We start from the raw sequence: 21813 nt of genomic DNA on the forward strand, positions 1-21813 counted from the left end.
ACTGAAATTACATCCAAGAGAAAAACTGACATTCCAGCCTCTCATTCTCACAAGAACCTATGTCAAATTTCTGGTGACATTTCAACTGCCTGGCCTCTGGGTCTGGGGCCTCCAACAGCAGCGCCTGTGTACTTCAATCACCTCTCTCTGACTAAGCATGATACCGAGCGAGACAATCCCTTGGTCCCTAGCCAAGATGCAGCCTCACCAATTAAGCTCACACATAACAACTGTTCTCCACCCTTACCTCACCACAGTATTCAGAGATGAATTCATTCTTCTGTACAGGATCTTTGATGAAAATTCCCCAGCCTGCCACATCTGAAGGTGCCAAGAGCAAGTGCTGTGGGAGAGGAAAAAAAAAAAAAAAATGCAGAAAGTTTAGACATGCCTGGCTTGGATTTAGGTTTTTTTTCATTTTTTTTTTAATTGTATCACTTAATGAAATGTATGCCGGGACTCCAGGAGAGAAGGCAAACATGGATTCTTCTAATTATCAAATGCACACTAAAATTACAGCTTGTGGATCAGAATTGTACGTGAAAGAAAAAACATGTAAAATACTTGAAAACCAGTAAAAGTACTAGTCTAACCTTGAAACAAAGGTGTTACATGAAGACATATGCACTAAGGCCTTCAAACTGGAAAGGTCTGCAGACAGGAGCCCCCTACTGATCAGCTCAGTATTTGACTGAACAAGTTTGTGAAAAGATGGTCTGGAGCAGAAATAAACTTTACTGGTTTATTTATTCAACGGAGCTGGATGGACTTTTGCACTGTTTTCAGTAGATGGTATACAAAGTTTGCATGTTAGAATCAAACACTGAAGAAAGAAATAGCCAGTATCTGTGTCTCAGCTAAACTTCCTTATGCTGATCCAGGGAAAGACTGATGAGTTATCACTTTAAAACAGCAGCCTATTTGCAAGTTACAAGCAAAACCTGCACAGGGAAAAGGAGATAATCTGTTGCAGTGTCACACTGAAACCACGAATCGGTACATGATGAAATGTACACAGAGCTTAAGAGCAGCACAGAAGCATGCTAACCTAAGTGACAGCTACCTCCCTTTTGTTTTTCTTTTCCTGTTTGACAGCATGAAGACAAAGAAATTCCATTCTCCGGCATGAAAATATAAAAAACACCTCAAAACCAAGGCAAGAGGCATGTAGTTGTACAGCTAGCTACATACTTTTTTGGATCCTCTCTGAATGCTGCAGTTCTTGCAAGAAACATTTTTGCTGTCCCAGTGGTCAGCTGCTCCACATGTTAAGCAGAGATCTGGATCACATTCACGTACAGCTAGGTAACACGGACACTGCTTAGTGTTGCATTGTGCTTTACAACGACATCCAGGAAACCTGTTTTGGCCTACAATGGAATAGATGGAAAACAGAAAGGGCAATTATGAAAGAAGTACATTGTAAAATTAAGCCTGTGCAAATTATAGCAGATCAGAATATGAAAAAAACCCCAAACTATAGCCACTGATATCTAAGACATTCGGAAGTACTGTAAATTCTTTCCTTCCCTGATTTTACTTTAGTCTTCCTCAATTTTAAGCCTGCAGACTATTTCTGCCTTCATTCGATGGCTCATTAAGAGGAACAAATTAAACTGAGCATGTGCTCCCTTCTCACACCATTTGACACAATTTGCTGCTCCTGCGGACAATGCCTGCAGTACACAGACTGCTAGCACAGAGTTAGAGGTTGGGGCAGTGAAGGGAATTTATAGATAGCTTTTAAATGTTTTACTTACATTCTGAGCTGCACTGACAAAACTTCTCACAGAAGTTTTGAGCAATTACACATGGGCATGAGCTATCACAAGGCTGACGTGGATGATCACATGGCTGATAGTTGTAAACATGATTCGATGACCCATCTGAATAAAAATAGCAACATTATGTAAAGTTGAAAGGTGCAAACAAACAAGATGCAGTTCCCTTCACTCTTTGAAGCACAAATGCCCTTTTAGTCATTTAACTAAGAAAACCCCAAAACCGAACAAAAAACCCCCCAAACCTATGATGAGTGGGGTTAAAATCAAGACACCAAACCAGAACTGTAACGTTAGTTAGGTGTTTGTCACCATTAGTTGCCTGCATCCTAGTGCACTTCATTCTTCCCATTACTCAGCTGCTTCAAGGAATCGGAGCTGAAAAGTGTTTACTGTGGAAAACTGAAATACGAAACTACAATGGTATAATTCCCTATGTGAACGTGTTCTAGAATAACACTGAGATTATTCAGCAAAGTAAATTTGCTCAAATACCCAATGTAATTCTTACCCTGGAGCAACAGCCAACTTTCAAACAGATAGACTGGCAAAATAACACCTGGTCATTATACCACTGTGCTTTCCCAAATCAATTTTCCAATACAGACAATGCTAATGTTTTATAGGCAAGGAGGGACTATTGGGGGCAAGTTTAGAGCTTTACCTAAAGAGCAGCTAGGAGAATTCAGTGCTATGTAAATTACACATGCTGTTAATACTCCTGAGCTTGTGTTGTGTTTGCATGTATTTGTAAAAATGCTCAAGTTAGCAATCAGCAACCAAAAAAGGAGAAACACACACAAACTCATCAATTATTTATGTTGCTAGAAGTCCCAACCACTCTCAACAAATTTTCAGATAACTATTTCTAAAATAAACTGTTTTTTTTAAAAAAAATAAATGCCGCTTTTTACTGCGGCTTCTACTGTTAGTAACATTTTTATCTGTACTTCAATGAGGCCATATTGAAAAGATTGCAAATTCAGCCCCCTCCCCTTTTCATTGAATTATATGGAGTTCTTTGAGTTACATAAACCAAACGGTACCTTTTTGTCCCTACAATATCTGTAATGAGAGCTTACTTTTTTTCTTTTTATTCCCCCTACAATCTGTAGCTCCCCATGAAATGTATATAATGGCCTAACATTAGGAAGAAAAAGAACCCAAAACCCCAAAAAACAAAACCAAAAATGCAATAGTAGGATCTTAAAAATTCAGGACATAAATTGAATGGAAAGATGCTAACCCTTTTTCAGCTGTATCTTTCTGCAATGAGCAGCCCACAACCTGCAAAAACACAAAACAAACACAAAAAGGTTGACAGGAACTCCTCCTGCAGTGGGCTGGGAAAGGGAGCTGCACCCACACTTGAATGAAAACGGGAAAGCTGCTGGTACTGTGAACACCTGCGAGCTGCACACCAACCAGAAGTGGCTGCAGCAGAACCACCCTGTCCCAGGCTCCTGCAGCTGACAAGATCGACGCTCCACCGGCTGCTCCCTCCCCCTCCACATACGATTCCGCTAGTCCCAGAATTGTACAGGTGAGTAGCCCCCCCCCGCCTCCAGCCCAGGCTAAAGAGATGCTTAAATGCAGATGGCCTTGAAAGAAAACCTGCAAAGAGGAGGCTGCTGGAGCTACTTCTAAGCAGGCAGCAGCAGCATTGGAAGGAAGGATGTGGAATTGCAGATGGGGAGGAACATGTCTAAATGGGGGAGTGAAGGTCTGTCACATTGTACCACATTGGTGGCTTCCCAGAGATCACAGCCAGGTAACAACCTTCATGTGCTGAGCTCCCAAGTGTATAAGAGCAGGGATCGCATCTGTCTGGCACAGCCACATTGATGCGGCCTCAGATTTCTTCTGGTTGGGTGGACTTTTCCCAGTTTGTTCTGCCCGCTGGTACTGTGCTAAGCCTCTTCCCTTCTACTTCAAAGTCTGTACGCCTTCATGTCCTTAGGGTTTTCCTCCAGCGTCCTTTTTCCCCATTAGCTTTGCTAAGCACTCCATTTGCAGGAAACAGTGTTTTTGTTGTGTGGTTGGTTGTTGGTTTTTGTTTGTTTTTAATAACATCATGCTTTTGGTTATGGTAACATAACTCACTATAAAGTTCTTGCAAGTTACAATTACCCCTTTTATTTTGTATCCATGTCAGATTGCAAGTTCTTTGTGCAGGAAATGTCTACTAATCCTTGAAAAGCTGTGTCACACACAATTGAGCAAAAACACCTGTCTTGACCTTTGGTACCAAAAAAGAAAACCAGACTTAAATTTCAGTAGCCTTAAAATTAAAAGGAAAAATCAGTGGGTTTAGTTTTACTTCAAATCTATGCATTTTAGTTAGCACTTGAATTTCAGTGAACAAACTGTAAGAAATTTAGAAAGCTTATACTTCTTGGGCTTTCTTAGTGTATGATCTAGCAATGTTAAGAGAATATGGGAGAAGCCTCATTCCCTGGCCAAAGAATACACTGCTAGCTGCACCTAGCAACCTCATTTTCTGGGCAGATGTACTTAGCAGTCCAAAATACTGGTGAACACTATACTCAAAAATCCCCAGCACAGGACACTTAGAAAGCTATCCTGCCTTTCAGTGAATACAACACTCAGAAATATGTATCTCCTGCTGTAACTACTTAAATAGAAGTTTTTAACTGCTACTTCTTTCATAAAAGCATGATATCAACTTCTACTTTAACTGAATGATGTGCTGGCCCCACCACCACATACAACCACTTTGTGTAAACAAGGTTCTTTGTGCAATTGCCCTTTCAAAGCTTTCTAACTTAAGTCAGACTGAAGTGCTCAACAGCCAGCTCGGAACCCCCACAGGTTAGGAGCCCACAGAAGCAGGCTTGTCCAGGTAACTGAGGCTGAGGGAAAGGAACAAGCCCAAAGACTATCAGTGTTACAGAGCGCTATAATGAATAGATAACGTTCCTATTAAGTATGACTCTTTCTAGAAAAAAAGGCTACCAACATTTATTTATGAATTATGAGATGCTGACTCTTTGAAGACAGTTCCTATATAACTGAAAGAAGGAAAACAGTTTTGACTTATACTACTGTAAGGCACATCAAACTGCTTTTCTTTTTTGTCTGGCTGGTATTCAGCAAATGTAACACATACCGTATTTTTGAACGGCTCTTTCACAGAAGTTTGTCTGTCAGCCCAAGACAGTAAGACCTGGCATACCAACCCCTTAAAAGCTTTCTGTGGACAGACTTCTTCAAACATCATTTCATTAGCAATTAGTATGATTTCTCCCCCACGCCCCAGGTAAGCACTATCTTAATACTTTAAAAGTAAAATGCCACTTGCTGACTAGTTGCCAGCTGAGACTTCTTGGTTTCCATGGGAAAGTATAGACAAGGTTACCTGAATATGACAAAGATTGCCACCATCAATAAAACATTAATACTAACAACTCAAAACAAATAGAGAATTGAACACGTTGCCACACGTGGCAAAGGCTTAGCCACTCTTGTAACAGAGAGTGGTCTCACAGGAGGGAGAGAACCTAGCAAGAAAGGAGCTGGAGACATCAAGTACAAGCATGAATTGTGGTGAATGACAGAAAACACCATGAAGTAAGCTGCCAACACTGACCAGTTCAACAGAAGGTTTGATTAGCACAATTAAGTAGTACATTCATCGGCTTGTAACTTTCAAAAACTGCCACAAAGCACGGCAAATTAATGCAGAAAGCTGAAGCCTGAATGAGTATCATACTAAAGGTGGACTAATTGATCTATCTGCCCTATAATCTGCTATCTTAACCAGAAACAAGAGGCAAGATGTGGTACCATGCACCAAGAAGCAAAGGTAATGAAAAGACAGAAAGCTGAGAAAGCCCTCACAACTTGAAGCTTCATAAAAAACAAAACAAAACAACAAAAAAAAAGCAAATTGAAAAGTCAGTAGCAGATTTCCAAGCAGGTGGATTTGTACATCTGGCTGCTGACATCTGCAGGATAGCCAGCTTAGAAAACAAGTGTTTCCAGAAGCATTACGATCAGAGCTGTCAAAAATATTGTTCTTCTCTGCTAACAACCTACTAGGTTTTGCCAGAGTTTTAAGGAGGCGCTACTATCATCAGGCAGCAGAAACACATTCTTTGGAAAAAGCTACACTCACATTTCTTTCTCTGCACAGGGATACTCTGCTACCAGAAACAGCACTGAAATTCAAAATACGTGCCAATTATGTCAATATATGTAGTTAAGTCTTTGTAGTGATTGATATTTCTGGCATCACTCAAAGACTTCTCTTCAGTCTCCTAAATCCTATTTTATCCACAGCCTCCCTGCCACTCTAAGACACAGCCTTCCAACCAGTTGGGACATAACAATCCATGTCAATGCCTCAGCTGCACCTTTTGCCTGGTAACAGTAAAACTTTAAATCCCTATAAAAAGGCACCCAGAACTCTAGGCAGAGCCACATAAGCTGTTCAATACAGGCATACTGAGCAACCAGCTCATAGTCCAGGAGAAAACAGTGACTTGCTAAACCACTTAGAAGTGCACAAACCTATGGAGCAGAATGGGACCCACCCACCGAGCTGGCGGAGGAGCTTGCCAAGCCCCTTTCCATCATTTATCAGCAGTTCTGGTTAACCGGGGAGGTCCCAGCAGACTGGAGGTTAGCCAGTGTGACGCTCAACAACAAGAAGGGCTGGAGGAGGATCCAGGGAGCTGCAGCCCTGTCAGCCTGACCTTGGTGCCGGGGAAGGTTATGGAGCAGATCACCCTGAGTGCCATCACGAGGCATGTGCAGGACAGCTGGGGGTCAGGCCCAGCCAGGACAGGTTTATGAATGCCAGGCCCTGCCTGATGAACCTGATCTCCTTCTACAACAAGATGACCCACCCAGTGGACGAGGCAGTGTCTACCTGGGCACTGACACCATCTCCCACAGCATCTCCTGGAGAACCTGGCTGCTCCTGGCCAGGCCAGGGCACTCTGCACGGGGTTAGGAGCTGCCTGGAGGGCCGAGCCCAGAGCGCAGTGGGGAATGGAGCTACATCCCACTGGCGCCGGGCACAGGGGGTGTCCCCAGGGCTCGGTGGCAGGGCCAGTCCTGATCAACATCTTCACCGACGGTGCAGACGAGGGGATGGAGCGCACCCTCCATCAGTTGGCAGAGGACACCAAGCTGGGCAGGAGCGTTGATCTGCTGGGGGGTAGGGGGCTCTGCAGGGGCTGGGCAGGCCAGGCCGAGGGGCCGAGGCCAGTGGCGTGAGGGTCACAAGGGCTTGGTGCTGGGCCCTGCCCTGGGTCACACCAGCCCCAGGAGCTGCAGGTGGGGGGCAGGGGCTGGGGAGCTGCTGGTGGGAAAGGGCCTGGGGGGTGGCCAGCAGCATCCTGGCCTGTAACAGAAACAGCGTGGCCAGCAGGGCCAGGGCAGTGCCCATCCCCCTGTAAGCAGCACTGGTGGGGCTGCTCCTGGAATCCTGTGTTCGGTGCTGGGCCCCTCACTGCAAGAAAGACACCGAGGGGCTGGAGCTTGTCCAGAGACGGGCAGGGGTCTGGGGAAGGGGCTGGGGCGATTCAGCCTGGAGAGAAGGCAGCTCAGGGGGGACCTTCTCGCTCTTTACAACTGCCTGACAGGGGCTGTAGGCAGGGGGGGTGGTCCCTTCTCCCAGGTAACAAGCGACAGAACAAGAGGAAACAACCTCAAATTGCATCAGGGGAGGTTTAGATTGGACATTAAGAGACATTTCTTCACTGAAAGGGTTCTCAAGCACTGGGACAGGCTGCCCAGGGAGGTGGTGGAATCAACATTCCTGAAGGTGTTCAAAAAAATGCATAAATGTGGTGCTTAGGGACACTGTTTAGTGGTGGACTTGGCAGTCCTCGATTAACAGTTGATCTTAACCTTAAAGGTCTTTTCCAACCTAAATGATACTATGGGCACCAAGATTGCATGGGAAATAGGTAAAGTCTTTTAAGCAAATCTGCTATCAAATCAGTTACACGAGGGCATTAAAAGCAGCCTTCTGCTGCTGCTCTTCTCTGGCGTGAGTGCTGCTTTTGCTCAAAGGCTGTTTGCCACACATACACACAGAAAACCTGTGGACCAGGTTCACAATGGAAAAGCGCAAACAGGACAGAAGGGCCTTCCTGGCTCTAGGGCTGAATTTACTCCAGGAGTAAACAAATTCAACTCAAAGAAATATAAGAAAAGACTTCCAGGTGGTTTTCCCAATTGCTAGTTGTAGGACATCTTTAGGGAGTGCTCAGATTACAGTAGTATGTAGGCGGGCTAAAAGGTTTTCCTGTCTTAAAAGCCTACTGCACATAGAAGAATGGAGACAGCTTGATTGCCACATATTCTGTGAAATCAAATTAAAAAAAATCATCTCCTTCCTTCAGTGAGAGTTAAAAGAATTAAAAGGCATTTCAGAACTAAATGGCTAGCATAAAAGTTTTTATATTGGCAACTAGTAAGAACAAAACATCAAGAAACCCCATAAAATGATATGTGATTTTATTTACTTGGGGAAAAAAAACCTACTCAATCAAAAAAAAAAAAAGTCTCAAACTCCTCCAAAACAGTGTCAGCCTGGTAACCACACAATCCACTTCAGCTTCAAAATGCATTTGAGTCTTATAGTTGCTCTTTTCAAACAGATGTAGAGGCATCATTTTCATAGCTATTTGCAAGAATCTGAAGGCAAGCTAATTCCCAAATGCATATTCCAAACTTGCACTATGGCTACTAACTCCAGATTCAAACACACAAGCCCATGAAATGCCCCAAAACTCAAAAACTGTCCCTAGAGCATTAAATCAATAGTTTTGCTGAAAACAGAATCTCTTCCAGATGCTGGCTGAATCTTTTCCTAGCTCACATCAGCTGCCTCTATGCTACAAAGCAGAAACATTCTACTCCACATCAACAGTATCTCTGAGCCAGTATCAAGAATTTCACTAAGCCTGAAAATAATAAACAGACAAGCTAAGACAAGAATTGATGGGAGAAGAACTGGAAGAACAAGCTTAGGGAAAATAAGGAAAGCTAAAGGGAGAAATAGGAAACTTCATGGAAAAAAGTGTACTTATTGCTTGCAGAAAGAAATGTTCTCACGAGTTTTCAGTTAGCTTTTTACCTCCCATGTTTTTACCCCTGGAAATAAAAATAATCAATGCAGGGTTGCATTTTCAAACCTCAGGATTCTCAAAGAAAAATGCATTTCACTGACAGTAGCCACCAAGTTTACAATTTCAACAGAAATTGTTTCAGGTGGTCTTTGTGGCTCCAGCAAAAAGCTTGATTTTGACCTTCGTTGTAGCTTCACTTCAAATAATAACTTGTTAACCTATTTTTTCAGTTGGAGTTCTGGTTGATAATGAAGCTGGGGTGCTACAAAGAAACATTCAGCCTCTCAAAGAAAAAAAAAAAAGGCAATCCTACTAGTTTGCTACATTTTTCCTTGTCATCTGAATCTTAATGTAATACACCTCACCATAAAACCCCCATAATTTTTAATTTACAAAATACCATATAACGATTATTGAATCCCATTATAACATTTTTAAATGTACTGCTTATTGCTGTAAACAAAATTATACCACAATATCTTGAATGTTATAACAAGCTGTGTAGAGTATTTCTAATCTAAACTTAGTTTGATGACTTGCAACAATACACCTACAAGAATCTGGCTGTTAAAGAGGTTAAAAAGAAGGGAGAGGGGAAGAGAAGAGGAAGGTTATAATTGCCAATGTGGTAAGACTTTTGTCTGAAACCAAACCACCATTTTGTTTTATTGCTGCAAGTTTTGCTTTGGGAAGCAAAAGGAGAAAAGAGTTGCGTGACTTTTCCTCTAAAATACTTTCTGTTCTTATCCCCTGTATCTTCAATTTATTGTTATGCTAAGGTTATTTAGTAACAGATTTACCTGTGTTTCCTTTTCTTCTTTCTGGGAGGAGTATCAACATCTTCAGCAGGGACTGGAGCAATAATACTAGATTCCTTTACTCTAAACTCATACACCTAACAAGAGATACCATAATACATCCACGATAAATCTCTCACTAGTAGAAGGTTGCTCATTTTCTAAGTTAGTATGATTTCCTCCAACCAACAACTTACAGATTATATCCAGTCATAGTCTCTTTTCAATACATTTAAAAGTTGATTATTTTTGTCATTTAAGAACAGATAGTCTAATTTAAACCTCCTGTCAATGTAATTTAAAAACAGTTTTAAAACTAACTTTTATATATTTGTGGCATGAATTCTGGATCATAGCATTCTTGGGAAAACCAAGAAAATGAATTCATTTTCTGTTTTGGTAATCAATACTAGTATTTCTATACTTCAGTTTTAAAAGTAAAATGCTATCTATCATCCCTAGTAAGTAGATTCCCTTCTTACCTGCCTGCATGTTTTGGTCCCAATCAGTCTGGCAATTGCACAGAAGTTGTCATAGTAGGTGCCAATAAGAACTCTAAACATAGAGGCTTCTGCACCACTCCATTCCACATTCTCTGGGGGCTCAATATTTGGCTTCATCTTTATCGGTGTTTGACACCTAGAATTTGCTTCTGTAATAAATTGAGAGTATGGGTCAATGTAAGGCTATGTTTCAAAAACTTTACACAGCCCTTAAAAATGGCAAATTACTAACTGTAGTTAAAATATCCCAGGTTTTTGTTGTTTCTTATTTAAGTGCCACACAAAACAGCAGTTTTCACATACCTCTTAACGAAGGTAAAAATTAGGTAACAGTAGCTATTGAAATTATATGATCTCACCTCTATAAAGAAATCTAGACAATCTGGAAGTTTTCTTATAGGGTCCTACTTGATTAAACTCGTATTATTACTCAGTCTTTTCACTCAGTTCCATACATGCCAAATACCTGGTTTCTACAATCGCATGGCCCAACTTTTTGCTTATTTTATTATTTTTATCCTCTCAAGCACCGCAGCTAATTGAATAAAGAAGCATTGACTAGCCTTACCAGAGGAACTGGATGTTTCATCTTTCTTTTCTTCTTCTTCTTTATCATTGTTTTCTCCTCCAGTTTCAGTTCCAGCTTCTCTATCGCTATCTGTGTCTTTTGATTCCAATACATTTATTGTCGGCGTGCTGGGTCTGCTGGTGTTGTTTGGAAGCCTTCCCCTTCGGCGGCCACCTGGGCGCTTTGGTGGTGTCTTTATACGCTCAGCAGTCAAGGCAGCTGCAAATTCCTTTGCACCTTCCTAAACACAAAACATGCAAATTTTCAGTAAAGGAATTAAAAAGTGTTTTCACCTATGATCAGGGACTGAGGAAGAACACATTCTACCTGCATGCTGTGTAACTGCATTATTCTACAAATTAATTATGCACACACAAATTTGAGTTAAATGTACTTTAACCATGAGCATATGTACTTTTGATGCTATCGTGAAAAAAATCTGCATTTACTTATGAAGTACTTATGTCGGTATTTCAGTTATACTTTTGTTTTGGCTACCAAAGGAAAAATAATTCCATAGTAAGTTCCTATCTTCCTAGATGACAGAAAAGGAATGAGAATTTCCCACAGAGGATATCCTTCAAAATACAATACTTCTTGTAAGTGGCGCTTAAACAATACACATTCTGCACTTTTTTAAAATGCAATCAATCACTCAATTTTTCACTCATAATTGTTTTCTAGTGGAAAGGGGTATGACAACACATAGCAAGCTTTTAAATTGGAAAATTACATGGTTTCTCATATTAAAAAAATCAGGGGATGTATGAGGGAGATTCAAAATTACATTACTAAGGATTTCACCTTATTAATTTCCATCCTTTGTTTCTTAACAGCACAAATACTGGATGGAATTCGCCTCCAGCAAACTAAAAAAACTTTATAATGTTTACTTGTGATGCAACTTGCGAAACAGCTAAGTCTGTAGTTTTTTGACAAGACCAGACACAATAGCAGCAATAATCCTTCTTCCCTACAAATATCAGGCTACATCTAATAAGAGCTAAAAACTATTCCTACTTAGGTGATTGAAAGTTAACTTCTTTCACACAAACTGAAGATAAGATCATAGACTGCGAGTAGCCCACAAGGATATGCAGTATCATAGATCCAGCATGTTCTTACACTAAGTGTAGCTTAATATACTGCAGCTAGTGCTAGCACTTAGTGAATTCTAACATATGAAATTATCTTACCAGATGTTGATAACAGTGCGGTCCACAAGGCTTATTATCTAATGCTGTTTCTGTATTCTTTCGTTTATAAGTATTAGGAGTTGCATGGAATGCTGTTAAATCAAAACATCACATTTGTAAGCTTTAATACAAAAAATACATTAAATACCTAACCTCAAACAGTATCTAAAACACAAGGTTTACCAAGACTTCACTAAAATCAGAATAAAAATGATAACAAATGGAAAAAAAAACCCTGCAAAATAAACCCCGTCTAGTGACATCTGACTTACCACTTTAACACACAGAGACAGCACAGGGGTAAGTTTCACATATGCCCGTTTACATCAGTGAAGATATCACCACATTTGTTTCATGTATCAAGGAAGACTTGCTATATCTCCTTTCCCCACAAACAGAACAGACTTTACTTCTGTTACCGTATTAAAAAGAATTATTCAGGGCTTCACCTAATAATGCGTGATCATCTCTCAATGCATAAAATTCAGGTGTTCACTTTGTACCTTGTCAAAAAATCCAACCCCACATACTTTGGAAAAGTAATAGACCCACTTTTCCTTCTTGTTAGTGAGAAGGACGCACAAGCGATTTTACTCTATTAGTTTATCAGCACTCCAACTAAGCTGTCAGGTGGTAAGAGTTCAGTTCCTACATCCCAGCTGCAGGGTAAAAATAAGTTAGCATCGCACAGTCACTATGGATCAGAACAACGACAATTAAGTCTGCGACTTGCAGAGAAGTGTCTGCTCATGTACCTGACAGACTGTATAGCTCTGTATAAGCTGCAGAAGGGTGACTCTGAATGGAGCAGAGCCAGGCACATTACAGATGCAACACAAGCACCTTCATAACAGCATGGCAGTTTCCTACACATTCCTTTAGCCAGAGCTCATCTCTACCAGCTTTCTGCCCGAGCCATCCCTGCCTCACAGCAGGATGTTTTCAGAGACCGACTTTCCCAGCTCTGCTGAAGTCTTGGGAACTCTTTCATATCCCTTACTGTCCTGGTTCCGGCTGGGATAGAGTTAATCTTCTTAGTAGCTGGTGCACTGCTGTGTTTTGGATTTAGGATAAGAATAATGTTGATAACACATTGAAGTTTTAGTAGTTGCTAAGCACTGTTTACACTAACTCAAGGACTTTTCAGCTTCTCATACCACCCCACCAGCAAGTAGGCTGGCAGGGACAAGAAGCTGGGAGGAGACACAGCCAGAACAGCTGACCCAAACTGGCCAAAGTGATATTCCATACCATATGACATCATGCTCAGTATATAAATTAGGGGGAAAGCTGGCTGGAGGCCACTGCTCGGGAACTGGCTGGGCATCAGTTGGCAGGTGGCAAGCAATTGCACTGTGTGTCACCTTGTTTTATGCATTCTAATTCTTTTACCATTATTATTTTCCCTTCCATTTCTGTCCTATTAAACTGTCTTTATCTCAACCATGAATTTCACTTTCCCCCCATCCCACTGGGGTGGGGGTGGGGAGTGAGCAGGCAGCTGTGTGGTGTTTAGCTACCTGCTGGGTTAAACCACACTACCTTAACTGAAGCCTGGAAAACATGCAGCTAGATTCTCACCAGAACTCATATACTCATGTTTCCAGATTATACTAGGAGCTTTTTGAAATACCATGCTTAGTTTTCTGTAATTCTCTTTTAAAAGAAATTCCTTCATTCTCAAGGAACAAAATTTTCTGGGTTTAATATACAGATATCTATCTATCAATAGTTTTCCCCCCTAAAAAGTATGCAACTGCAAGGAACAAAACTGGAGAATGCACTCAAGTTAAAAAAACAAAACAAAGCAAAAAACCAACAAAAAACCCCCACCAACACTCAGTGCTACCTGTGGGCTTCCTAACGCTACAAAAGACACCAATCTGAAAATGCATGATTCCCAAGCACTTCAAAAGCACTTACGCTGTCGTTTTACCACAGTTCAAGCTAGGCAACCATAACTAGCAGTTAAGTTTTTCAACACTCAGTGAATAAGAAGTGCTAATGTTCAAACTGAAAGAAGAAATCCCTCTCCTCTATCCCCTATTAATCTGTAAGGGCTGTTCTGTATCAACCCACACACATCTTTCTCCTTCAACAAGCCACCACCATAGGCTTTCCTACTCATCTGGTTTCTAGACCGATTTCTAGACAAGGCTTCTCTTCATAATAGTCCACTACACTTTCAAGACTGAACCTTTTAAATGCAGTCCCTTCCCTTTTAAAGAATGTGGGCACAGCTCACGTATGCCTTCACAGAAAGTTTTTAAAAGCAAATCTCATTTCAGTGATCTGGTTTGCAGCATAGCTTCACAAGCACTTGTTTTGGCACCAGTGGGGAAGGTGACCAGTCGTGGTGAGCGCTTTAAGAGAGCTTCTCTGATGAAACCACTCATCTTGGAACCATCACTTCATGCTCCCCTCCCATAATGGCGATCAAATCATAAATTGTACAATGCCTGTATTAATGACAGGAGCACATGGGAACCTCAAGGAAGCAATGTATTCTTCCAAAGCTTTCTTAAAAAGCTATAAACAATAGAAAAGTATCACTAATTAAATATTGCATCACTTTCTCCAGAGAAATATATTACATTTTATAAATCAGAAAACAAAAGCGCTTTGATTTTCCATGTATGATATATAGATACATAAAAATTATTTACAAGAAAGTACAGAAATGTAAATTGTGCTTATTATTGCTATCAGCACTCTTTCTTCACCCACATTCCAGTTAAAAGCTTTTACATGGTATGTCACTTCTCATATGTTTGACATATCGTTGAAGTGTTCATACATTCTGTAGGTAAAATATGTTAAAGAACAAAGAAACCTTGCAATGTAATTACAAGTTATTCTACCTTATCCCAGATTTTTAGAAAGGAAGAGATGATGGCTGCTCCCCACCCAAAAGCGGAGGGGAAAACCCCCACATTTTTCAACACTGCATCTTTAAATTTGCACAGTATACCATTTCATTCATTCAGGGTTTTGGGTTTGGTGGGGGTTTTTTGGTTGTTTTTTTGGTTTTTTCTCATGTAACTGTTTTACCCTCTCTCCATACCACAAGGAAAATAATTTTGCAATGACACAAAAAAACCCCCATTAAATCATTTGCAAGCCATGATCTGTATCAGACTGCTGCAATTCACAGAAATCAAAACTATTCTTTTTACATTGCTTGCAGATGCAAACACTCTCTCAATTTCATCTGTGCAAGGTCCTAAAATGAGGTTGGGTTTTTTAAATTGTTTGCCTTTAGACGATGAAGAAATGTTTAGTTTGAAATGCAGTGAAACAAATCAACATTTGACTTCTTAAAACAGCGAGACCTCAAAAATATGCTTTATCTGGTACTCCATATTCGAATCATATATCTTGTATCCCACTATTTAAAAAACACTCAACATAGTGCAGTACTGATAATTATACTCAGAATCTACCACTGCTGTTGTGAGGTATTTTTTGGAAGGCTTGTTACAAAGAAAAGACCCAAGAAAAACATAAAAATGCTTGTATAGCTGTATTATGAATCTTGCAAATAGCAGCAGTGAATTATTTACAAAAAAAATCAAAAGACAACTTTGTAGAATTTCCTAAATAACTAAACTCTGTATTTCTTCAATAATCTCCTTAAGAAAGTCATTCTAAAACTGCTTCACTGAGCATGTTTTCTGTCTTTGAGATTTATTACCTGCCTCATCCCCAGTGGGCTCAATTCTCATATTTTTCATAATGTGAAAGTACACAGGCAACAGTTTAGCCTGAAATGTACATTTGCTTCACAGTCAAGCTATTTGGGAAATTCTCCCTACCTGATATTTTTCCTTCTTCTAAATTCTTTGTTAGTCCAGACATTTAGGCATAATTCCTTGCTGTCAGCAAATGAAGTCGGTACACAAGTTTTTTCAGTAATGTCATCACCTGCACATAAAGGGATTGCCAGGTCGTCAAGGGGACTTGACACGTAAAAATCTAATGATAACTTTTCTAATATTTAACTCAAATGTTCTAGAACAGAGATTTGAAACGCCATAAAATAAGGCTAATCTTAACAAAAATGGATTCCAAGAGGGGGAATTACAAAAATCAAACCCAGACCTAATAGAATTCCTGGTTGGTTTTTTTTTTTTTGATTCTCTATGCCTTCTCTGGAGATGTGCACCTTTTGAAGTACAAATCTGATCACTGCAGTCCACCATGCTACCAAAGTAATTCATCAAAAGTCATGTGCAGAAGCCAGAACACCATTCTATTTTTTAAAAAAGTTCAATTATTAAATTGTTGCAGAGAGACACTCAGCCTTCCAATAACCAGAGTAGTATTTTTTTTGATGAGTTATTTATTCCCAGCAATGAGTCTGGTGGATTTTGACAATCTTAAAATTCCACAGAAAGCAAAAAGGTCATACAGCTGACACTGTCAGTTTTTAACAGATAACTTCTTAGCTCTAGACAGACACACAGAGAGACAGACACACAGAAAGAAAACAATCTCTTCCTTTGGTGTTACTATAGACAAAAGCAGAAGGAAGCAATGCATCCAAAGCAGTGACCAGTCATTGTAGAGGTGGGATTTAGGTATGTCTCAGGGAACGGGGTCTGAAGCATCAGTTTACTACATTCAGTGTGCAGTCTGAAGGCTACACAGTGAATGTGTAAATCAAGCTTCAAGAGATCCCTTTGCAACAATCAAGTATCAAACATAATTTTTATCAGTGACAATGCATGTGCTGCATAAACTCATGAAAAGCATTATCATAACTGGTAATTTCACGCTCCATCTTGACACAAAAGTACATCTTTAATGCCTCCACGGTGGAAGCGTTATTCTTCCTTCTTTCTGCTATGGCCCTGAAAACTTGATGAGATGATGTAAAGTTTGGGCCTTTTTAAGTACAAAGTATGGTTTAAAAATGAAGCCTTGGACATAGAACACTTTGGAAAGAATATTGACTTGTTTAAGGCACTTATCAAAAAATCACCAGCGAAAAGAACTTGATTTGGTGCCTCAAAACCATGGACTGCTAATACCAGGTTCCCCAGAGTAACAAGTAACAAAATGTGGTCTGTGGATCTTTTCAGTTCTACTTCTAACAATCTGCAAAAATGACGATGAAAGGCAAATCTATATAAACTATGTAAGTAATCAAATATGTGTGTATTGTAGAGGAGCACATATCTTCACTAGAAAACTCCCACAAGTTTATAAAATTAGTGAGAAAAATGGCCTAAACCCACTGCTGCATAAGTACCTAAAGCCTTCTGGGGTGCTACAAGAGAAAGTTTGTTCTCACTATGTCTGGACAATGCTTTCTTGTTGATTTAAAAACCAAAATCCTTTTGAAGAAGTGAAACCGGACTGACACTCAATCTCCTTGATAGACTATTCAGAGTGTCAAGAACTCATTAAACCACTGCCAGATGAATGCATTTGCCATGAGGTAGCATACAGCTTTGCTTCCCTGTCCTACAGACTAAGGCTGCACTCAATGCTTCTTGGAATGAGTCATCCAAGCAACTAAGATAATCCTAAACAAAACCTACAGCTTCACAGAACACACCATGTTGAAGCTGGCTGGACAAGGCAGCAAGCTCCAGAAACTTACTGTTCTTAAACATTATTCAGAAGCAAGAGCTTCTTTCTTTGTATTTTCAGGCAAGGCCTGCCAACAGAATGCAAGAAAGTGAAACCAACAGACCTAACTCCAAAAGCCACAAATACTGAAGAAACTAGGAACAGGAAAAGCTTCCCCTCTCCCCACCATCTGAGAACAACCCCAGTTCCTCCTGAAACTGAAAGGCAACTAAGGGATACTACAAAGCAGCAGCACTGTGTAAAACCTTCAGTGTGAAGTACAAATACAGGCAGACTGCATGTGTGCTGGATGAGGAGCTGCTGACAAAGCGCAAAGATTTCCCAACAAACATGCATGCACACTCACAGTGGGACATGCAAATAAACAGTTAAGTCAAAAGAGAATTAATTTGAAATAGAAGGCATCATAGTATTAACTGCAAGTCAAAACCATTTCACATTTGACTGTTAGGTTCCCTTTACATTTGGCTCAGTTGTCAGAGAAAACTGTCTCAAGTAGCACTTCAGAGTCTCTCTTACTCTTCACACCTTGCAAATGGAAACAAGCTTCATTGCCAATGCTCTTGTTAAATCCTGCCCCCAAAAGAATGGGGCAACATGAAAACAATTCACTGGAAAGCATACCGCAATTTCTAAAACTCAACTGTCAGAAACAATTCTTCTTCAAATCACCAGGTGCATGTGAAGTGGCTAGAAAGTAACCTGAGAGAATAAGAGTTGGATATTCATTCTCCCTGCCGGAAAATTAAGCCAGTCTGATGAATAACTGTGTATTTTTATGGAGAAATATATTCCATTCTCCATGCACAAACTGAGAAAGTGTAACACAAAAACAGCAGTAGAAAACAACATAGTTTTCTTGAAGACTATAAAAAGAGAAGTAACATTATAGGTTGGTCCAAGCCAGGAATTCTATATGAATTCCTAAATGCAAAAAGGATAACAAACTACCCCAAACAGGTGCATTCAGGTTTCTGAGGTGTAGTTTTCACTGCAAAATGATGTCAGTATGGACAGGTTGTTCTAGTAAACTTTAGCGATATTCTTGCTTTCATTTTTCTTCTCTCTCCTTCCTCCTGTATTGCATCTCATGGTACTTTTAGGTTTCCTGACTTGCAAAAAATAGAAGATATACAAGCACACTATAACTGTACTTACGATGTAAGAAGCAATCATACTTAAAACAGCGTCTACAGAAGAGTGTGTGAAAAGAGTGCAGGCTTTGCTCCCTCTGAACAGATTTAGCATTTGGTCCATCTATGTTTGGTGTGCATTCAGGAGGAAGAGCTCCAGGAAGCTGCTGCTCAGTGAGTTCTTTGTATCTTAAAAGAAAGAAATAGAAGTTATTTATTCAGTATATTTTTAAAAAGTAATTTCTGATTCCAGTACTGCTCTGCATTTTCAGTGACAAGTTAAAAAATATATTAAGAAATACGTGCCAGCTAGAAATGTTAATCTGTCAATGATGCAACAAGTTATTAGTGCCATACTCATTGATACAAATGTGAAACTGGCTAGGAAAGAATGCATTTACTTTCTGGACCGTCATCTCCTCATATACATTACTCACTATTACTCGCTAACTCCAATAAGGAGACTTTTTTTTTTTTTTCTAACAGAAGCTGTTATTTTACCACCTCAAAAACCCAATGTGGATTATTAAACACATACAAGCCCCCAGTATTTTCAGTAGTTTGAAAGGAAGGCTAATAAACACCTCTGTATTGTTTGACTCTGTGGGAACAGCCAATTTCCTTCAAGTAGCACTTGCAGAAGTTACACAATCGCCACAGAACCTAGATGCAAAGGGGACCATTCCTAATCAAAAAGTATTTAATGAAGCGAAGGAATCTTTGTTTCATAAAGCAACACAGCAATATATCTTAAGGAATACTTCTTACTTCTCTTTCAATTCTTCGGCTGTACCCTTGTCTGGAAACATTGAGGAAATGGCTTCAAATATCTTGTCAGAAGGAAATCTTCGAGGTGGGTGGCTTTCTTTCTCTGTCAAAGAAGCAAAAAATTTGGAAAGCAAAAAAAATTATATTTCTGCTCCTTCGCTACTTCAAGGAGGTGTTCAGAGAAAGGGGGGCTTCGCCAAAATCCTAATAAAAAAAAGAAGCAAAGGTTTTTATTTCTAAGTTACAGACAACTTAAACTGCATTAAGTGATCTTTCCTGCTGAGACAACTCCACTAGTAAAATTTGGAGAAACCATTATTTCACCAGCAGATGGAGATGGCAATTCAGAACTGCCTACTTTAGAATGGTATTTCATTTTCTGAGTACCAAAGCGTTTATTAGACAGATCTTGACTGATTTTTGGCGCATTTCACTGTCTCAGTATGCAGATAAACAAAAACCGGCAGAAGTGCCTTTCATAGTATTATCTGTACAACTCCTGAACTAAATAGAAAAGGAAATGATAAAGAAAATTATGCTACTTTAGACCTGAAAACTGTCTAGTAGAAGAGTTTGAACAAATTTATCGAGTCATTAAGGAAAAGGGGTATTGTTTTAATTTCTAAAGTCTGCAGACAGACATACCCATCCTGTTACCTTCCCGATCTTTTTGCTTGTCATCTCTTTCATCAGGATTGTCATCTCCATCATCATCATCTTCATCATCACTATATTGACCAAGTGCATTGACCAGCTCAACAAATATTTCATCATTGATAAATCCACATTCTGAAATTCAGCAAAATTGGGAGTGAACATAAAAGCACAAGGTGTATATGAAGTATTCTTAATCCTCCCTATACCTGAATTAAATTATGGCCAATGCTGTAGTTTATGAATAACAGTCCTGTATTTTTCATGTCTTAGTTTCAAGTTATGAACTGAGAAGAGTTAAAAATACTCAGTATTTATTTCTTAGACTGACAACGGGGGAACTTGTTGAAACTTTTCTTTTCCTGACTCACTGTGCTTCATACCAGCAGACATAAATAAATCTCTCTTCCTTGGAAGATAAAATTACTTACTAGCTAGACGATTTAAGAGATTTTATGCCAGAATCCCAATTCCAACACGGTTGAGTTAAGCCAGCCTGGAAATGCATGCAAACAGTCTATGAAGCTATCCTTGGATAGCTAGGGAATCTCCAGAGAGATTTTTTTGGTTGGTAGTTCCATAGCATCCACTTCCCCACTACAGACCCCACTGGCAAGCTGATAAAAAAGAAAACAGTTATATTTTAAAAAATCAAGAGAAAACTGAAGGATACAATGCTGCATATATCTGCTTATTAGCTTAGATTCTGCTGTAAAATTCAGAGGGCAGCGCAGACAATAAGGCATTTCTGCAGAGAGGAACATCGTAGTTAGTGTTGACAGAGACTGCTGCTGTTTTTCAAAAAATAACTGTGAACTGAGTGAGGACTGTAGTGCCAATCACCATCCTTTTGAACCTAGACTGGGATTGGATGTCAAACAATAACTTGAAGGAAACTAATAGTTTTATTCCTAAGTAGACAAGGCATGGTACTTCATTTGGATGTTTTAAACACAGCTTAACATACACAAGTTAGTACTGAATTTCTCTTCCAAAAGTGCAATTACAGAGCTAGCTGACAATTCTGACTCCTGCATGGGAATGCCTCTGGATTTCAGATTCCCACAGCACTTACATTTAATTACAGTCACACAAGAATACTAGTTACTGGGAGACTAAAAAAAAAAAATAAAAAAATCTCCTTTTGACATATAGTTTTGAAGGAACTATAACAGTAATTGTCGTCATAAACTTGAACCTCAAGACTACGAAACAAGATTAATTTTAAATCTAGACTGATTTAATAATAAATGAAATCATTATTTCATTTACTAGTAACGTCACCATTTTGACATAACCCGTTCTCCGACAGGGATGTCAGCAATCCGTAAAACTGTACAAATATCCAAAGGCAAAACCCCATGTAACATTTCATGTTCCTCATGAAATATAATGTCCTCAGGATAGCTGGTGCCTTTAACACGACTGAGGTAGGATTGAGTAGCATTTATTACTGAGTCGCAAGCTTAACCTCCATGAGTGGCATACAATGTACTCAAAAGATGTAGTTCTCTCAGTCACTCCAGCATCAACAGGAATATAAGCAATTTTAAGAAATAATTCCCCATTTGGGCAAAGGCAGGTGGGTGGGTAATGTTTCTGTGAAGGGGAAAGCAGTGTAGTCAGAGAAACCTTCACAACTGTAAAGTTCAGGCTTGTATAAGCCAGTTCTGAGTGGATACGTAGAGCAAGTGAAAGGTTGCTACTTC

At 39.7% G+C, this 21813-nt stretch overlaps 1 protein-coding gene across 10 annotated transcripts in view; it reads right to left on the bottom strand.

The window, feature by feature from the left end:
* The window catches only part of EZH2 (enhancer of zeste 2 polycomb repressive complex 2 subunit), a 52415-nt gene that overhangs the window by 2719 nt on the left and 27883 nt on the right, over positions 1 to 21813 (bottom strand). For 9 of the 10 annotated variants that reach the window (XM_080386073.1, XM_080386081.1, XM_080386079.1 and 6 more), the window contains 11 exons: positions 20096 to 20239; positions 19451 to 19553; positions 18708 to 18871; positions 11952 to 12043; positions 10756 to 10996; positions 10167 to 10336; positions 9688 to 9782; positions 3028 to 3068; positions 1761 to 1886; positions 1192 to 1370; positions 248 to 343 (listed from right to left, as the gene is read on the bottom strand). In XM_080386073.1, coding sequence (XP_080242199.1) covers positions 248 to 343; positions 1192 to 1370; positions 1761 to 1886; positions 3028 to 3068; positions 9688 to 9782; positions 10167 to 10336; positions 10756 to 10996; positions 11952 to 12043; positions 18708 to 18871; positions 19451 to 19553; positions 20096 to 20239 — 1451 coding nt within the window. The remainder of the gene's footprint in view (positions 1 to 247; positions 344 to 1191; positions 1371 to 1760; positions 1887 to 3027; positions 3069 to 9687; positions 9783 to 10166; positions 10337 to 10755; positions 10997 to 11951; positions 12044 to 18707; positions 18872 to 19450; positions 19554 to 20095; positions 20240 to 21813) is intronic. The other variant, XM_080386074.1, reaches the window with a different exon arrangement.

This window comes from Falco punctatus (genome assembly GCF_963210335.1).
Source record: "Falco punctatus genome assembly, chromosome: 4".
In the NCBI taxonomy this organism is placed as follows: Eukaryota; Metazoa; Chordata; class Aves; order Falconiformes; family Falconidae; genus Falco; species Falco punctatus.